This window comes from Orcinus orca, chromosome 7 (assembly GCF_937001465.1).
Source record: "Orcinus orca chromosome 7, mOrcOrc1.1, whole genome shotgun sequence".
NCBI classification, from domain to species: Eukaryota; Metazoa; Chordata; class Mammalia; order Artiodactyla; family Delphinidae; genus Orcinus; species Orcinus orca.
Window position 1 is genome coordinate 13,858,888 of NC_064565.1, and position 18,966 is coordinate 13,877,853.

Genomic DNA, 18,966 nt, shown 5'->3' on the forward strand with positions numbered 1-18,966 from the left:
TGTGCTGTCTAAAAATATCAGCCATAACTCTTCACCTACAAAATGTTTGAGAAATGATTTAACATGAAAATAATCAGGGTGTTTGGTCAACAAGACTCTGATGCTGCAGAAGACACAGTAGGCTTGACGTTCAAAACTGAGGGATTTGGAGAATCAAAAAACCCTGTTCTACAGACACAATCAGAACTCACTTCATCTGAAGAAGACAAAAGCATAGGCAAGCGCTCACAACTAGCCCTACAATTTCTAGATCAGCTGGGTTCTTTTGCAGGTTGAGAAGTAATTTTTTCAATTTCTAATGGCTTGTTAGGGCCAAGTGAATTTTGAAACTACCTGGGCAAACAGCAATCACAGCAAAAGGATAATGTCTCTGCCAGGTGTGAGTTTCAGCCTATCAAATTGGCAAGTAGGCAGGAAATTAATAAATGCTGGCTGTATAAACGGATAATCCTGTAAGTATGCCCTGAGTGCAAATCTCATTTGAATGTCTATTTGGAATCTGTTAACTGCAGTTTAAAAGCAGTACTACAATTCCTTTCCACCTAAACTTGAACATGTTTCCATATTTTAAAAAGTAACTGCTTCCTAAATCTGCAGTATGATAAGAGTCTCTTCTCAGGTAGAAAAAAATAATAACAATTATAATAATCCCTTAATTCTTAGTTTTCTAAGATGTGTGTGTGTATGTGTGTGTGTATATATATATATATATATATATATATATATATGTCATCAAATTTAATGATATATTCTGGCAGAGTAAATTAAGAGAAACCAGGATCAGAAAAAGTTAATTAAAAAATATATATATAAATAAAAACACAGCTTCTTTTAGAAGTTTCAAGCTCTCTAAATTTCTAAATCTGTGTGAATGTCCAAGTTCTTTTACCAAGGTTGAGTGAGACAGAAACTTAGAAACACACTGGTAAGTCACAATATTTGAATCGAAGGAATGTGCTTCTATGTTTTCTAAAGAATTCATTAATTTTCCAGAAACAGATGATCTTGTTCAAAAGGGTGACTTCCCTAAATATATACACTGTTTTTCTTTTTAATGTTGTCTTCTCTTTAATCCATTCATGTAATAGACCAGAACCAAGAAATCTTTCTTAAAAGTCAAAGAACGTTAATAAACCAAGGAATAAACCCAACAACAGCCCATGACTTACCATAGGTAAACACCCATAATGCAATTTTAATGCCAATGATTTTATCTCCTATTTTCATGGACTAGTCTCGACATCATAGGAATTCCCAAGAAAGAGACTTTTATTCATCATGGTATGTGTGTAGGCACATACCATATAGAACCATTATTGGTACTAAATAACTACCTTCTCGAATGGTGAATTGGCTCTTCCTCTTACAGAAAGAAAATGAATAAATGTGTTCTGCTTCACAGTAGAATGCTGTTAATGGTATTGAAGAAAATTGGGACAACAGATTTACTACACTTATTCGCCCTTGGTCTATCCTATGAACTGTGCTTGCAAATCCTTGTTTTAGAGTTGAAAATGTCCAACCTAGTACTAGACTTTTCTAAAATTGTGGAGTAGGGTTGCATTTGTCATCAATACCATGTACCCACTCCTGCACCATCCATTCCTATAACAAATAAGAGTTCTTTCCGATGCATGAGGCTTCTTTCCAAAGGGTCTGCAGGATAGATGTCCCTCCTTAATAATGGACCTGATGTTTATATCATCTTCCCTCACCTCCAGATATAGATTTTTCATAGACCAGAACCGCTGAGGTTAATTGTGTATCCAAGTGCTCTTGTCTATTTATAGCAATTTGGATGGGAAGGAAGGTGGGGAGGCAGGAGTCTCCCACACTTAGCCCAGTGAAGACATTTTATTGGATACTCTTCCTCAACCATAATCAAATTCTTTCCTATATTTTCCAAAACAAAATGACAAGCTAGCCCTCAGTAATTTAGTACCCTGCTTTAAATTTTCATCCTTTCAATCTTATGTATTATGGGTTTAATTCAAAAGACAGAAATGCCACAGGAATATCATACACTGTGGAAAGATTAATAGAGAGAAATTTTTAAATAAGAGGATGTTTCTAGAGCTGCCATTACACAAACTAGGTGTCATGAAAACAGCCAAAACTTGGTGGTCTTACAGCCCTAATGATCTCCCTTCCCAAAATTCTCCTGATTTGGTTGAAGTGAGGATTCAATGGCTCAAGATGTATTTAAGTATCAGGGGACGTATAATAGACCAGATACTATAAAAAGTAATTCTGCTTCATTAAAATCAATCAACACATTTTTAATGTCCTGCTAAGCTTCAGGAAACAAAGAGGAATCCTAAGTTTGGGGGAGATTTTTGGGGGAAGAAAGATGAAACCAAGACAGTGAGTCATCAACCAACATTAAGGTTGCATCAAGGAAAAGTACCTAAATCGTCTTGAAGAAGAATAGGAATTCTAGCCTTGAGCTATTGCTAGGTGAAGATGTTCAACCTATGACTCTTACATTCAAATCAGTGAAAAGGGGACAAGATAAATAAAATCACCTAACAGAAAAGAGCATAAGTATAAAACCTCTCCACCTGGGATGTGGCTCTGGATTGAAAAAAACTGTAACAAAAATAATAATAAAATGACATATTATGATATCAAGAGTAATAACATTTCTTCTGAGACTTCAACCAGAGGTTTGGTCTCATTCAGGCCTTGAGCTTAAATTTATATTCACTCTCTGTCTAGAAAAAATCCCAAAATGAGAAACTGAAATAATTTGAAACTGGTAGCACCTACTGGCACCAGGCGGAAGCAAACACAAATCTTGCCTGGAGGAAAGTTTTCCAATTTCTGATCATCAATGTTCCTGCAAATTAATTTCAACCAAAAATGAGCTCACACACGTACTTATACACACACATAGCATAGGAGAACAAGCTATCATAGGAAAGAGTTAGAAAACAGAAAATAATAAATTTAGATCCCTATGGACTTCCAATATTGAGAATATCAGAGACAAGATGTTTAATAACTAATAATGGAATACTTAAAGACATAAAAAGATTTAAAAAATAAGTGGGAACAAAAGATTATCTTAATTAAAAGGCATGTTTGAAAAAGGATAAAGTATTACTTAAAAAAAAAAACATAATCAATGAAAAAATGATTCATTGAATAAGTTTAATGGGATAGTAGGCATAAATGAATTTTAAGATAAAACCCAATGAATATCCCAGAATGCGAGACAGTGATATAAAGAATAAAACTTATTTATAAGACGATGGTAAGACACATGAGGATAGAGTTAAAAAGTCTAAGGTTTCTAGTGCAGGCCAAAAGTAATTAAGTAGAGAGAAGAAGAAGCATTACTGAGATGCTGAGAATTTTTGAGAGCTAGTGGATAGATACATATGAATAATACATAGGAACTAGATACATAGGAACTAATGAATAAATGCAGAAAACATAAACGTATCAAATAAGACAATTAAAAAGAAATCCACAATCAGACACATGGTAATAAGACTGCCAAACACCAAATTAAAAGAAATGACCTTAAAAGTAGGTTTTGGGTGCTGGGAGTGGTGGTGGTCAGAGCACTTTCAAAGGCAGGACAGGCTGACAGCCAGCTTTTCAATAGCCAGATCAGAAGAGTCCAGTGCTGCGCTGGCGAGTGTTTAACCTGGATGTCTAGCAGTGGGGAGAGCCCTGACCTGCAGAATTTCCGAGCTCCATGGAGTAAACACTCCCAGGATGGCTGATTTCAAACTACCCTTGTGACATCACAGAAAGCAGAATTGGGCAGAGATGTATGTAACAGGTCCTTATGAGCCATTGTGAGCTGGCTCCATCACATCCATGGATAAATCCTTCAACGTCGAGTTGTATGTCTAGTAAAATTATCTTCCAGGAATAAAGATGAAAGGTGGAACTCCTGTTTTCAGATAAAGGACCCCTTATACAGAAAAAAATTCAAAAGAATTTACTTCGGAAACAAGGAAATCAAATCTGGTAGAAAGTAGAAGGTTCCAACAAATTCGTGACTGAATTAATAAATCAAAAAAGCAGTGTCTACATGAAATAATAGTAGGAGAGGGGAATGGAATAAGAAAGAAATTTAAAATTCAATCTAGAAGTCAGTCACTGTTGATTGGCTCATTCAACTGCCATTTTAGCAACTAAAACCGATGTTTCCCAGACCTGACAGCAGATAGATTTCTGGATGCACATTACTTTCTGGAAATTAAGTACTGTTTATGAATCTGGAAGGCTATAGTGTGACAGGAGTCATTTTTCTGCCTTTTCAGCTTTTTCTACTGGCCAGCAAAGTCATGGTAACCTGAAGTATTCTCTGCCACCCTTTTTAAGAGACCTTCTCCGCCTCTTGGGAGTTGACACATGCCACTGCGGCCACAGTGGCATCTGGACTCTAGCCTCACATTAGGGATGGCCTGGGAGTTAATAGCTCCCCACTCATGAGCTCAGAGCTGCCTGGGGAGTTACTCCAAAAGACTCTAACAAGAATGCACACTGTAAGTGTGGCCACAATTTTAAAAGCAACTTATTTTCTGAGTTAAATCCATTCCTGCTTAAAATGCCTTGGGTTACTAATGTTTTCTACACTGTATTGTGACTGAGAGAATAAGAAAGAACATGCTAGAATCACAGGAAAGTTGACAAGTAGAAAATAAGGAGGCAGAAACAAACCCAATCATACAAGTAACCCCCAAATGCACAGGGCTTACATTTGCCAATTTATAAAATAGAAGATGGCCAAACTGGATAAAAATGCAGTATTTAGCTATAGCTTTTCACAAGATCATATATAAGGCTAAACAAAGAAAAGACTGAAAGGGAAATATGGAAAATGATATACCAGGCAAATACTAACTAAAGCAAAAACGAATTAGCTATATTAATAACAAACTAGATTAAGCACAGAGACATTAAAGTTAAAAAATATTACTTCAGTGTGAAAAAAAAGTTCAATTCACTGAGAAGATATAAAAATTTCAATCTTGCCTACACCTAATAAAAGTCATCATTAGACATAAAATGAAAATTCACAGAACTTCCTGTAGGAAAAACGAACATCCATTATTATCGTAGGAGATTCCAATCCTCTTCTGAATTTTCAATAAATTAGAAAACAGATTAAGGACTTACAGAATTAAATAATTGGGTTGTTCAAATTATTTAAGTAAAATTTACATAAATTTAACTAAAAGAATGCAGTAAACGCTTTAATTAATTTGAAATTAGGTAAAAATAATTATTTTGGTGAATCACTTTGTTCATTTACCTTACTCGGGATTCTACAAAGTAGATATACATGCCACTTTGTGGTCCTGCCACACGTACCTCTCAGCCTCCCATAGCAGGACTCTTGGTTCTGCATCTTGGATATTATACGCATCTTGGTGCTTCCCCTGGTGAAAATTATTTATTACTTTATTTATTTTAACAGAGCTTGCCGGAAAGGCATGGACTAGAAAAACAAACCTGTGACTTTGCCCAAAGTGAGGGACCTGATGGCTCTGAACTCAACCTCTGAGGAGAAGTTATAACTGAGTCGGAGGTGCTGATCCATCTGCAGGAAAAGAGAAAACAAAGAGGCATCAGCAGAGGTCCGCATGTCCAGCACATGAAACACTCCCGTATGAAACAGCTTTGAAAACACACGCAGGGAAGAGCCCTCTCTGGGACTTTCTCTCTGGAGAGATGAGAAATGTCTCACTAATTCTCCCACAATGCACATAAAATACCCGTTTCTTTACTCTTGGTGAAATAAAGGCTTTCACACAAGTCTCCTCCGTGGGAAATTCTATACAGCTTTTGACAGGTATTTATCTCCCCACTGAGAGTTTCTCACCAAATTCTTTGCTGCAAACAAGCAAACAAATGAAGCCTTTCAAGAATGCTCACTGTGCAGGATTAACATTAAAAGGAAAGCAGGTATTCATTCCCAATCTCTCCCCCCTTCTCCCCATTTGGTCCTTAAAACCATTACCGTCTCCTTTGCTCCAATCATTCTGACCTGGCCTCATTCATGGGTGCCCTGGGGGATTTTCCTGAGTGAATATTTCAGTTTGACAAAAGGTTTGACCCTGGGGAGGGGAGGCTAGCTGAACAGTTGCCACCAACATGAACAGATGATAATCCCATCTTGCAGATAAGTGAAAGCCACGAGGGGGATTCTTTGGGACTTTATCTCTAGGGTCATTCTTTAGGGAACCGTCCTTTCCACACACATTGTTAATTCCAGTTCCATCTCTTTGTTCTCCTCCCCATTTCAAGGCATCGTTTCCCATCCATCCCCAGGTTTTTGCTGTCTAGTCAAACCCTACCAGTTTCTTCCTGGCTCTACTCTGAATATTCATATGATGTTATCCCTGGGAAGGATCCTTGTAACATATCACAGTTAATCTGTAGGAAGAGGAGACTAAGACCCCGTCAGCTGCGTGCCCGTCCCCGGGCTCCCCTGGGGGAGCAGCTGATCAGGACACATACCCAGTGCTCTCAGCTCCCACCACCAGGACCCTCCTTCTGCACCCACTGCTGCTCGGTGACCCTCTTCCAGGACTCTGGGTCCTGCGGTGGTTTTTGCTGTGAAGGAAGTCAGTGGCTATGACTTGTGACATGTGATTATATGGTTTATTTCTTTTTCATTCATGAAATTATACTTTAATAATACTTGCTATTTATTGAAGACTTGGTATGTATGAGACACCATACTAAAGTATCCTTCAAAATGCATTCTTCCCTATAATACTGTGAAATAGACATTATTATCGCTGTATTTCAGATGGTGGAACTGATGTCACAGAGATCACAAACTTGGGCAAGGCCACACAGCATCACATAGCAGTGTCCCCTCAGCATGTGGCCGGCCAACCACACAATATGGAGTTTGCTTTACTTGTCCATATCCCTCTAGATGCTTGAGCAGCTTGTAGACAATCACTGTGTGTTCTTATTTCTGAATTTCTACAAAATTCATTCAACAAATGTTTGAGCATCTTCTATGTGTCAGATACTGTTCTAAGTGTTCCCAAAGTCCACCTCCTCTCGGAAGATTTCCTTGATGCCTTAGTTAGATTAATTGATCCTGTTCTCTCTTTCATGGTGCCTTTTTATTTTTTTCTACCTGTAACCTTGCATTTAAGATGCTGTATTTTAATGATCTGCTCTCTCTCTCTCTCTCTCCCCCTCATTCTTCCCCACTAAACTATTGGCTCTTCGAGGACATCTTATTGATATATGTTTTCTGTAGGTCCTACTACAGAAACTGGGAAAGTAACTCCAAAGATAGGTTTGTTGAGTGAATAAACAAACATCCTGTACTGATTCCCTTTCTATCTTCTGGGCTATGAAGACAGCATCCATCACAACACCAGGATGCCTCTGGCTTCCCTGGTGGCCTCCACACCTTTATACAACATAGGGTTTTTCATACCCATGGTCCTCACCTGCAATCTATTTAATGCCCAGATTCAGCCCTTGCTCTGAAGGAGTTTTCTCTCTGCCTTATCTCAGAGCTCTCACCTACACTCTGGAACTGTCTCTTCCAGCAAGGGGCAGGGTGCCTTTTCTCATGTTTTGTTGCCCAGGTTGGAGAGGAGGCTAAAGTGAGTGGGAATTTCCTGCTGAGTGGAGAGCAGCAGCAGGATTCTTAGAACTGAAGGTTGAGCTCAGATTCCTCTAGCTTCTGCCTCTCATCTCCTCCCCAGGCTCCAAAGGATCAATTTCCTATGCAAGTGATTCCCTCAACACTGTCACACATGGAAGAGCTAATTGTTCTAGTATATGAGTCATTCTTGTCCTACTGTTCTGTTTTGTGGGAACTTACCTGGTCCTTTCTACTTTAACCAGATGACAAATAAGGGGGAGAAGGAGGTGAATGACACTTAATCAAAGGGTTATTTTTTTAATAAGTATTTATAAAGGTTTGGAGATGAAGGTAGGATGATTCAAAGAAGGCTTGAGATAGTTGGGGAATGGATTCCAGCCCTGACGTGGAGTGAGGGCACTTGAGTGCACCTGAGGGCACCCTTAGTACTGACTCAGGTGCTGGGTTACCCATTTGAAAAGCTTAGCAAATGCACAGGGCAAAAGCAAAAAAAGTGGGGGGTTGTACCACAAATATTTATTTCTAGGACCTCAATCTTTATGATAGGGGCTAGTCAATCACTGAAGTCTTCAACGAGAAATACATTATTATGTTATATTCCCTTATGTTTATTTTATGCTTTAGGATTGCTTTTCTTTTTAACTGCTGTTGGTGAGGTGGTGAGGGAGTGAAGTACCACAGTCCTTTAAACTTTAGTGTGCCTAAAATTTGTAATCTGGCCTCGAGAAGCTTTGTTAATCTCAGAATCAAGGATGCCCAGTGGTCTTGTCAAGTCATTAAATGAGATGAGAAAAGGAGGGAAATTGAACAAATCTTTTTCTTTTTTTCTTTCTTTCTTTTTTTTTTTTTTTTTGTAAGCCCTAGATGCCAAGCTTTGTGCTTGGTCCTTTAGTTATGCTCTTTCACAGAACCTTTACCAGAACTGACTGAGCTCCGCTGCATTTGCACTCCAGCCCATCCCCACAACACTCAAACTTTTTTTACAGATAAATAGACTGAACCTCAGAAAGGTGCATAACCCGTCTAAGATCCCAGAGCATAAGTGATAGAGCTGGGATTTACACCCGAGCCTGTCCCACACTAGGGATGCCTCTCTTGATCTCAGGGTCTTCACCTCTCAAAGGAAGACATTAACTCCATGGATTGAAAATGCTGGGCCTCCTCCTTCTTTACAGCTCATAATTGTGCTGGCATTTTGGTAACCTGGGTTAACCTGTTTAATGACATTAATATATTTTAAGTAGGGACCCTGTAGATTACCTCCACCACCAGGGCACAGGTCGGGGCACCTGAGCCTTAGAAACCACTGGCCAAATTACAATTCTCAAATCAACACCAGGATTTCTCACTCTTGCCTGCAGCCCTGGTCCCTAAGGACTCCTTCCTAGAGTCACACAGAGCAGAGAGAAGAAGGACTAGCAACTCAAGACTATACCTTGAGGGAGGGTCTGTTTGTAGCTACTGGAGGCCTCTGGCTGGCTGAGTATAGTGCTAACCATCTGCCCTCTCTTTATAACTGGTTCTGAGTAATGCCTGAGACTGAGATGGAGAAGTAGCTTACCCCTTTCTGTTTTTACTAAATAGCTTGTTCTTTTTTTTTCTTCTATTTTTTTTGGTTTTGTTGTTATTTTGGTTTTTGTTGTTGTTGCTTTTTAAATTTGGCTGTGCAAGACACACGGGATCTTAGTTCCCCAACCAGGGACTGAACCTGCGCCCTCGGCAGCGAAAGCACAGCGTCCTAGCCACTGGACCGCCAGGGAAGGCTTGTTCTAAGTAGGGAGGAAGGAGAAGAGATAGGGCAAGGGGAGTTGGGGGGGTGGGAGTGTCACAGAGACAAGTATGTCATGTGACTGTGTCAATAAATTGATTTAAAGTTAAAAAACAAAGAAACTCTCCGTCTCCATTTTTTTCTACTACTTCTGTGCTTTGGAAATGGTATGTCATCCACAGATATGTGCTTATCATTGACTATTGATTGATTGGTGGGAACTCTTGAGATGGAGAAGAGAAGGGAGTACCCCATTGTTCTCTCACTGCCCTATTTGTGCCTTTTGTTTGTGGAAAGAAGATAGGAAATAGAAAGAAACAGAGAAGGGGTCATATATGCAAATGCCCACCAGCATGCAGCCTAGATGTCCCATCAAGGCCTCAGTCAAGACATGTTCAAAAAAGATGTCATCATTTCCACCTCCTTTGTCCTCTAATCTGGCTTCAACCCAAAGACTTTTAACTCTTATTTCAAGAGTCAATACTAGAGGTGAGTCCATTAAATTATAATCATTCAGGAATTGTGATTGTGTCCTATATTTGCCAATGACTCCTGAACTTCCCCTCAATCAAAAAAACGAATATTCAGTCTTGACTTATCCCATAATCCATATCCAGACAGTCACCTAAGGCTACTGACGTTCCTTCCAGACTTTTCTCAAGTCTTCCTCTCATTGGCTACCCCATTGCACAAGTTGAGGCCCTTATCTTCTCTTCCTGCCTGGCCTCTGTCCTATATCTCATGGCTCCCAAATGTGTATTTCCATGGAGCAATCACAGTGAGCCTCTGGAAACAAAAGGCTACCCATGCTAATTTCCCTGCCTAAAATCCAGTGGTTTCCCTTCCCCTCTCCACAGGGCTAATTTAATCTTCTCCACATCAGCCTTGTGGAGTTAATTCACCTAGGTCAAAAATATTTATTAAGGACTTGCTATATGTGAGACACTGCTTGATAAATTGGAGGTTCCATGGTAATGAAAATAAACAAGAATCCCTGTCCTCATGAAGCTTACACTCTAGAGGAGAGAGATAGGACAAGAAACTAGATAAATAGATAAGTTGTATCGGGTGTTAGATAGTGCTTAAGTGGTTTAGGATTGAAGTCAAGGAGCTGGATTGCTCTATTAAATAAGGCACCCAAAGATGACATCCTTGAGTCAAATTTTGAGTGAAGTCCTGAAGGAAGTACAAGTACAGGTAAGCAATGTAGATACATGAACAATCGTGTTCTAGGCAAAGCAAACTCAAGCATATTCAAGAGCTCTGGAAATAGCAAGCAGGCCAGAGTGGCCTGTGTGGAGTTACAGAGGGGACAGGAATAGGTGAGATCAGAGAAGTCACAGCAGGAAGCGAGCAAGGGGTGTGGGGTCATGGAGGTGCTCTTAAGCCACTGAAAGTTCTTTGGCTTTACTCTGCATAAGAAAGTAAACCATGGAAGGGGTCTGGACACAAGAGTGTCACGATCTGACTAATGTTTTAATAGGATCACTCAAGTTGCTGTGTTCAGAAGAGGCTGTAGGGGAACAAAAAGAGGTGCAGGGGTATGTCAGTTAAAGGCAACTCATGTGATCCAGCAATCCCATTCCCAGGCAAATATCCAGAGAAAACTCTAATTAGAAAACATACATGAACCCCAACATTCATAACAGTACTATCTGCAATAGCCAGGACAGGGAAGTAATCGAAGTGTCCATCGACAGATGAACAGGTAAAGAAGATATGATATATACATACAATGTAATATTACCCAGCCATAAAATAGAATAAAATAGTGTCATTTGCAGTAACATGGATGGACCTAGAGATTATCAAACTAAGTGAAGTAAACCAGACAGAGAAAGACAGATGTCATATGATATCACTCATATGTGGAATCTAAAAAATAATACAGATGAACTTATTTATGAAACAGAAACAGACTCACAGACATAGAAAACAAACTTACGGTTACCAAAGGGGAAAGGGAGTGGGTGAGGGATAAATTGGGAGGTTGAGATTAATATAAACACACTACTATATATAAAATAGGTAAACAACAAGGTCCTGCTGTATAGCACAGGGAACTATACTCAATATCCTGTAATAATCCATAATGGAAAAGAATATATACAAAAGAAAAGGTCACTGTGTCAAATGCCAGTGAAAGACAAATGAGGAAAAGACCATTGGATTCGGCAAGATCCAGCCACTGTTCTCTTGAGAAGTGTGATTTTGTGGCCGCTCAGTGACAAACCTTCATTGGGTAGGTTTAAGAAAAAGGAAGAGGAAATTTGGAGACCAAGCCTATAATCAACATTTCCAAGGAACTGGGCAATAAACTGAAAGAGAAAATGGGGCAGTACATGGAGTCAGATAAGAGAGTGAGTTTTCCTTCCCTCCTGACACCGTACTTTTTTGTTCACGTTTTTGGTTTTCTTTAATGCCTGTAATACTTGCATGCTTTATGCTTTGGGAAGCCATTAAGTAGAGCTGGAAAAATGCTGTAAAGAAAGGTGAGGAGGGTAATGCTGCAGTGATGCTGTCCACTAGGTATGAGATCTGGCCCACAAGTGATTGGTCAGGTCTTCGCTAGAGCCATTAGCTGTTTGTTTTCAGCAACAGGAGGGAAAGAGGTACACAGACACAGATGGAAGTAGGTGGAGAAATGTGCTGAGATTGTGTGGACGTTCTCTTCTGAACGCTACATTCTTTCACAGAAAGAAGGAAATGAAGTCATCTACCAAGAGTGGAGATTGAATTGCAATTGTCGGCAGTCTAAGGAGAGAGAGGGAAAGTTTAAAATTGCCATCTAGGAGATCAGGAGGATGGATGAATTAACAAAGACTAAGGGGTGATTTCTGGGCAGACTTAAGAGCTCACCTGAGGTCATGATTCTAAAGGAGGATGGTCTGGACTCTGCCCATTTTCTATTGTGATCCACTATTGCCTGATGATCCTTTTTGTACCAAGACCCCGGGAATTCTGTGGAGTGCCTGACACACACTCTGCTCTTTCAGACAGCTTTGCAGGGACTCACTGGGACCCTCTGCCTCTTTCTTCCCCACCCAGCCAATTTGAAATCAACATCAAGACTCAATTTACTCCTAACTTCCTCCAGAATGTAAGTATCATTGATCTTTGGACAACATGTGTTTGAACTGTGCAGGTCCATTTATACGAGGAATTTTTTCAATAGTAAATATTATACAACAGTACTACAGGATCCTCCATTGGTTGAATCCACAGATGGGGAACTGTGGATACAGAGGAACTGAAGACAGTGAGGGTGACTTATAAGTTATACTCAAGTTTTTGACTGGGTGGGGTGTTGGTGCCCCTAACCTCCCCTCCTTGTTGTTCAGGGTTACCCGTACCTGATGCCCAGATGAGGTGGGTGCCCTCATCCATGCTCCTGTATCACCTGTGCACACTCCTCCCACAGCCTTTACCCATCCCTTGTGATTTTCTCATTATGCTACAGTTCAGGGGTTATCAAAACTGAACAGGCATCAGCATCACCTGCTCCCCCTCCCCACAGAAAAGTTTCTGATTAAGTAGATCTGATGTGGAGCCCAAGAGTTAGTATTTCTTACAAGGTCCCAGTGATACTGATGCTGATGAGGGGGATGCGCCCTGAGGACCACTATTCTAATTCTCCAAAGGCTAGGGCTGAGTGTGGTTTTTACCTGTCCCCAGAACTTGGCTGCACAGTTGGCTCGGGGTCGAAGCTCAGAAAAATTGTATTGAGCACCAAATGCACATTTGGCTGAATGAGAAGAAGGGAAGTAAGGTACCTGAATGGTAAACACTCTGCCCTCTCGGTTAATCTTCAGGTGGTGCAGTCTTCTGTTGGCAAAGTTCTCTGTATCGATGGTGAATACATGGGTTTCTTCCTTGCTTAGCTGGTAGCGAACTTGTAAGCTTCCTTAAAAGACAAACATTAGACATTAGAATTAAAGATAGGAGCCATAAATGTAAAAATATGATCAGATTGTCTTTTAATTGATTGTGACTGTTTTCTAGGGACCTATGTCTCAATATTTTTATTATTCACATTCTTAAAAGGTGTGATATATCTTGTGACTATAGCATCTAGGTCCATATTAAAAATCCTGAGCATAGCTGAAATACTTTTGTGTGTGCGTGTGTCTGCGTGTATGTGTGTGTGTGTTATCAGAAACCAAAATACCAGTTTGGAAAATCAAACAACCACAAGTCTATTTTGTAACTGGATTGTGAAAACTTTAATAAGATAAAATCTTTTCCCACGCTCTCTTCAATTCCTACCATTTCTTAGAACTCCTTTTTTTCCTAATTGCCTTCCTGGAATTTCAGAATATGTAATGTGAAATAAGATTGTAAAGTAATCTAGGCAGAATAGGAGAGAATAATTTGGGGTAATGAGGCAGTTACCCAACAGAGTCAGCCAATAGCAGAAGCTCCCTACCGCTAATCCTGGTTTCCTTCATTCCTCCTTTCCTTTTGGTTCTGATCACCATCAATTTCCATTGGGGGTGTATTTTCTCACTTAAAAACTAATCAATAAAAATAAAATAAAATAAAATAACATAAAAACAAAAAAAACTAATAATAGCTCCCTAGCAGTAGCATATTTGGTGCAGAGAGGAGCTCAGACATGAGGTGAGAGGTCTGCCAGGGGAAGGGAAAGGGCCCATCTTTCCCTGCCTTCCCACCTGTCAGGGGAAGGGAAAGGGCCTGCCAGGGGAAGGGATGGTGGCTGGCATGCTCTTTCTGGCTCCTTCTAAGAACTTGGGTTTTTAATATATAATTCAACCCAATAAAATAAATCAGCATGTGATAATTATGTGTCAGGCATGGTGACAAGGACCACATTCCTTGAAGTTATTTGGGACTGTCTTACCATCCCACTGTGTGGGTCATTCATGCACACATTCTGTATGTACCTATCCATTTTAGAAATCACTTCCATTTTATACATCTTTACCAACACCTGCCTAGCAACCATCCATCTTAGATGTCAGTAATCTCAACCAGGACCCTGTCAAGTTATTTATTCTATATCTTCCCCAGTATTCCAGTTTAGGTCTAAAACACCTCAACCATTTCTTCTAGAGCTCTACAGATATTGATCTCACCTTCTTAGGATGTTTGATGCAATCAGTGACTCCCTAAGTACCCTAAGAAGAGCTCCTGAAACCTCTTGCTAACTCATTGTCACACAGCTCCTAGGAGGAGAAAGTCAACCCATGGCTTTTCAACATAAGTTTGACACAATTAAGGGCTGACTCCAGTCTTATAGGAGGCACTGGGGTAAGATGGTGACAGTCAGGGCCAGAGGTTCATTGATCACCTTCCCCTCAGCTTTGTATTCAGCTGCTTGGTCAGTGAGCAAAGAGGCACGTCTCTCCTTCTAGTGCATATTCTGGTGTCATGAGGTTACTGTCAGCTTCTTGGATGGCATTACCCGGGACCCCAAAAAGTTCATTGCCCTAAAGCCCTCTTCTATCTCCTTTTTATGATTCATCTGTCTGCTTCCATTTCCTCCCTAGAGTCTCCCACCACTACCTTCGCATCCAAAAGTGTTTAACATAATGATAAACTTTGCAAGTTTATATATTGTCCAATAGACAGGGAACTGACAGAGGGAAGATGCTCTGAATCTAATAAACAACAACAACAACAAAAGGATGGTCTTAGACAGGTGTTCACTACAATTTATTCAGGGAACTATAATGTATCCCCTCCTGTGTGTTCTCCATTTCTTCTTCTTTTTTGTTTGTTAGTATATGTTGACATTGATACATTATAAAGGGCATGCATTTGCGGGTGTGTGAATATGGGCTGAAATAAGATGTTCATGGTGTGGAAATTAAAAATTGATTTGAGCCCCAGTTAAGACTTTTCCAAATATGCTTCTGGAATAAACATACGTATAATGGAATAACCTTTGGTCACCGGCAACTATGCTGTAAAAGTTTTAATGGCTCTTATTAATATTGGAGCACTCTAGCTGTATCTAGCCTCACTTTTTTAGGTCTCCAGGCAAAATCCATATCATCATTTGTAGAACTATGCAACAGGAATTATCAATGTCATTTAAAAAAATGTTGAAGAGAAATCTGATTCCAAAAAAAAAAATTGTATTTAAACAATGATAAGGAATCTACCTTAAATCAAAGAGGATGTAGTCATATTCTGTTAAACTTCCTTACTACTCTCTGGACAAAGTTACCACCCCTTGGCTTCTATTATGCTTGAGTTCCTGCTTATGACTCCTCTTTTATCTAGAACAGTTATTTGTTCCTTCCTCCATTTGATTGATGAAGGAACAGAGGGGCAGGAAGGAATAACTTTTCATCATTCATAGTAAGTGATGGACTCAGAAACGAAATCTAGTTAGCTCTAAAGAGCATGGTTTTCCCATGGAACACAGGGTCACATGTGTTCATCTCAGCCAAGAATGGTCTTCCACTTCGACGTTTCCCTTTAAGCTTATTCCTACTCAAACTCCAAAAGTAAGCACCAGGTTACCTCTTCCAGGAAGCCTTACCTGGCTTCTCCAAGGTGCCCTCTTCTGCTCCTATAGATCCTGTGCTCACTTCTAGCCTAACATGTATTGGGTTGTGCTATTTACTTGCTTATTGCCCCTTCCTTCTTTCCTTCCCTCCCTCCCTCCTTCCTTCCTTCCTTGCCTCCCTCCCTCCCTCCTTCCTTCCTTCCTTCCTTCCTTCCTTCCTTCCATCCTTTCCTCTCTTCTTCCTTCCTTCCTTCCTTCTTTCCTTTCATTCTTTTCAAAACAACATAAATTTATTGAGCCAAATTCTGGAGGCTAGAAGTCTGAACTGTTATCTCAAAGGCTCTAGGCTAGGATTCTTCCTTGCTTCCTCTGAGCTTCTGGTGTATGCCTGCGTTCCTCGGCTTGTAAATGCATCACTCCAAGTGCTTCTTTTTTCTTCACATGGCTTCTCCCTGTGTTTCTCTGATAGATCTATATTCAAAGCTGCTCTAATACTCTACAAATGATAACTATATTCCTTTTAGCAAACCTTTTTACTATTTATATTCTTCTTGACAATCACCTACTCATGAGAAGATGAAAATTATGGACTAGAAACTCAGAATTGGAAATTTCAACCATATATCTAGTTCAGTGTCTCAATTTGGGCCTTAGGAGAAAGATTCTCACACCTCAGTTTTTTCAAGAGCTTCACTTTGTTGTGTTTTACATGTTCCCACTTTGCCAGTTTTCCTACACTAGTCTGTCTTCCATATTGTCATTAGTGTGAGTATTCTAACATAGACTTAATTGGCCATGTGATTCTACTGCTTAAAAAATTCCAAGGCTCCTTAATTTTACATGAAACATTCCAACTGCTTAGCCTGACATGCAAAGTCCTTTTCTTACCTTCCCACTTTATCACATACATATTTTTCATAACTGAATCCCATGTGAACTATCCCAAATAACACCCCCCAAATAATGCTCCTCCTTGCCTTTGTGCACTTTTTCTTCCTCTGGGACCACCCCTGCCTCCTTATCTCTATTACAACCACTTCTCCTTCATTAAGACCCACCTGATGTGACCTAGGTCTCCACTTGCTCCCAAAACTGAGAGTATCTTTCCTTCTTATATTGTCACTGTGCTCACTTTTAGTAACAACCTCAGTGTATCATGCTTTGCTTGTCTTTCTCCTTGAATGTAAGCTTCTCTAGGAGGAATAGATGCTTATTCATCTTTGTATCTATGGAGAATAACACAGGGTCTGCTATCTCAAGTCGCCAAAAGTCATTTGTTGAATAAAATGGCCCCTCTGGAGAATGTTATTACCACTTCATCAACATTATAAACTAACAATTATTCAATGTCTACTGTGTGTCAGATACTAAATTAACTAATAGTTATAATGTTATAATTCTATCTTTAAGGAGTTCATAATCTGAAGCAGGCAAAAGCAAGGTCATACTTGTCTGCTTATACGCCTATCATGTATTAGATTATTTATTTATTTTAACATCTTTATTGGAGTATAATTGCTTTACTATGGTGTGTTAGTTTCTGCTGTATGACAAAGTTAATCAGCTATACATATACATTAGGTTTTTAATCTGGTACTAAAGATAATTTTTATCAGATTCTCAGATTAGAAAGTAGAATTTCAGTGGAGTAAAATGCTCTAAAAGTAAAACATAATAATAAAAATAATAGTAATGATATTCATAATGAAATGGGATTCAAACCCAGGAGTATAGAACTTTAAAGTGTATGTTCCTCCCACTAGATCATGTTGCCTCCGAAGACATGTCTGGTCAAATAGATGGATGAGTTGATGAATAGAGAAGTGGATGGTTGGGCAAAGGGAAAGGTGAGTGATTTGATAGACAATATAGATACATGTTTTGTGAATTCAAAAGAGTGAAGACAATGAGCACTTATAAGGTTGAGGTAATGAGAAACAGTGTTTCAGAGAAAGAAGTTTATTGAAGAAGGTAGAACTGAATTAGGCAAAAAAAAGTACTATGCTTATGTAGCTGTAGAGATATAAGCAGAGCAATGTGTCTGAATTTTACCATGCTTGAAGTGTAGACCCATAGGCCAGTAGGGCTGATGAGAATCTTGGCACATATTCACCCAACCAACCTCCTCATTTTGAAAGATGGAGAAACTAAAACCCTAGAACTTGAAAGAGAATGGTAATAAAGAGAGAAGCCACATGGAGAAGGCTTGTATTAGAAGGACAAAGAATTTGGACTTATTCTTGTAAAGAGGGACCCCATAAAAGGCTCTAAACACATTGTGACTGGGCTGATTTATACAAAGTGATATTTAAAGAAAATTAGCCTGGGTACATGTCAGTGTTCATGTCAGATCTAAAAAGACAAATATACCAGCTCCCACAAACATCAATGGAAAAACCCATGAGGTGTTGGAATACCACTATGGAACAAGAGTCCATTCTTATATTTCTGTTAATAGAGCATGTCAGTTTCTTGCTTTATCATTTGACTTTGAAAGAAGGAGCTCTTTTATATGTTGATTCCCATCCAATCCTCATCAGTTAACATCGACTACAGACTTCTGCAGCTTCCTATGCAGCCTTTAGTGTCTGCTAACCAGATCATCCTTACCAACTAGCTCCTCTTCTATCTTCACTGTCTGATCCATCTTCTGGTTGCTTAGGCCAAAACTCTAGGAGTCATTCTTACATTGTTCATTTCCTCTACCAGATATACATACTACACATCCAAGTCATCAGCAGCTCTCTGGTCTCTACAAAGTAAATCCTACATCTCTACACCTCTTTCCAGCTCAGCCACCACACCGTCATCCATCCATCACCATCTCTCACCTGGACCATTGTAACACATCTGAACTGACTTCCCAGATTCTAGTCTTAACTCTCTTTTCCCTCACACCCCTCCATTCTATACACAGAAGTCAAAATAAGCTTTTTAAGGGTAAATCTGATGTCATTAATTAAAATGTTTTAATGATACCCCAATGCACTTAGAATAAAATCCAAATTCTTTCTCTAAGGTCCTACATGACCTTATTTCATTCTACACTTGCCCTCATTCACTAAACTCCAGCTACTGTTGACGCGCGTTGTGTTCCCCTAACGTGCCGAGTCCACG

At 39.6% G+C, this 18,966-nt stretch overlaps 1 protein-coding gene across 1 annotated transcript in view; it reads right to left on the reverse strand.

Moving 5' to 3' along the window:
• The window catches only part of CNTNAP5 (contactin associated protein family member 5), a 903,219-nt gene that overhangs the window by 44,446 nt on the left and 839,807 nt on the right, over positions 1 to 18,966 (reverse strand). The window contains exons 20-21 of the mRNA XM_033400123.2: positions 13,145 to 13,275; positions 5,476 to 5,563 (exon numbers count right to left, since the gene is read on the reverse strand). Of these exons, the coding sequence (XP_033256014.1) occupies positions 5,476 to 5,563; positions 13,145 to 13,275 (219 nt within the window). The remainder of the gene's footprint in view (positions 1 to 5,475; positions 5,564 to 13,144; positions 13,276 to 18,966) is intronic.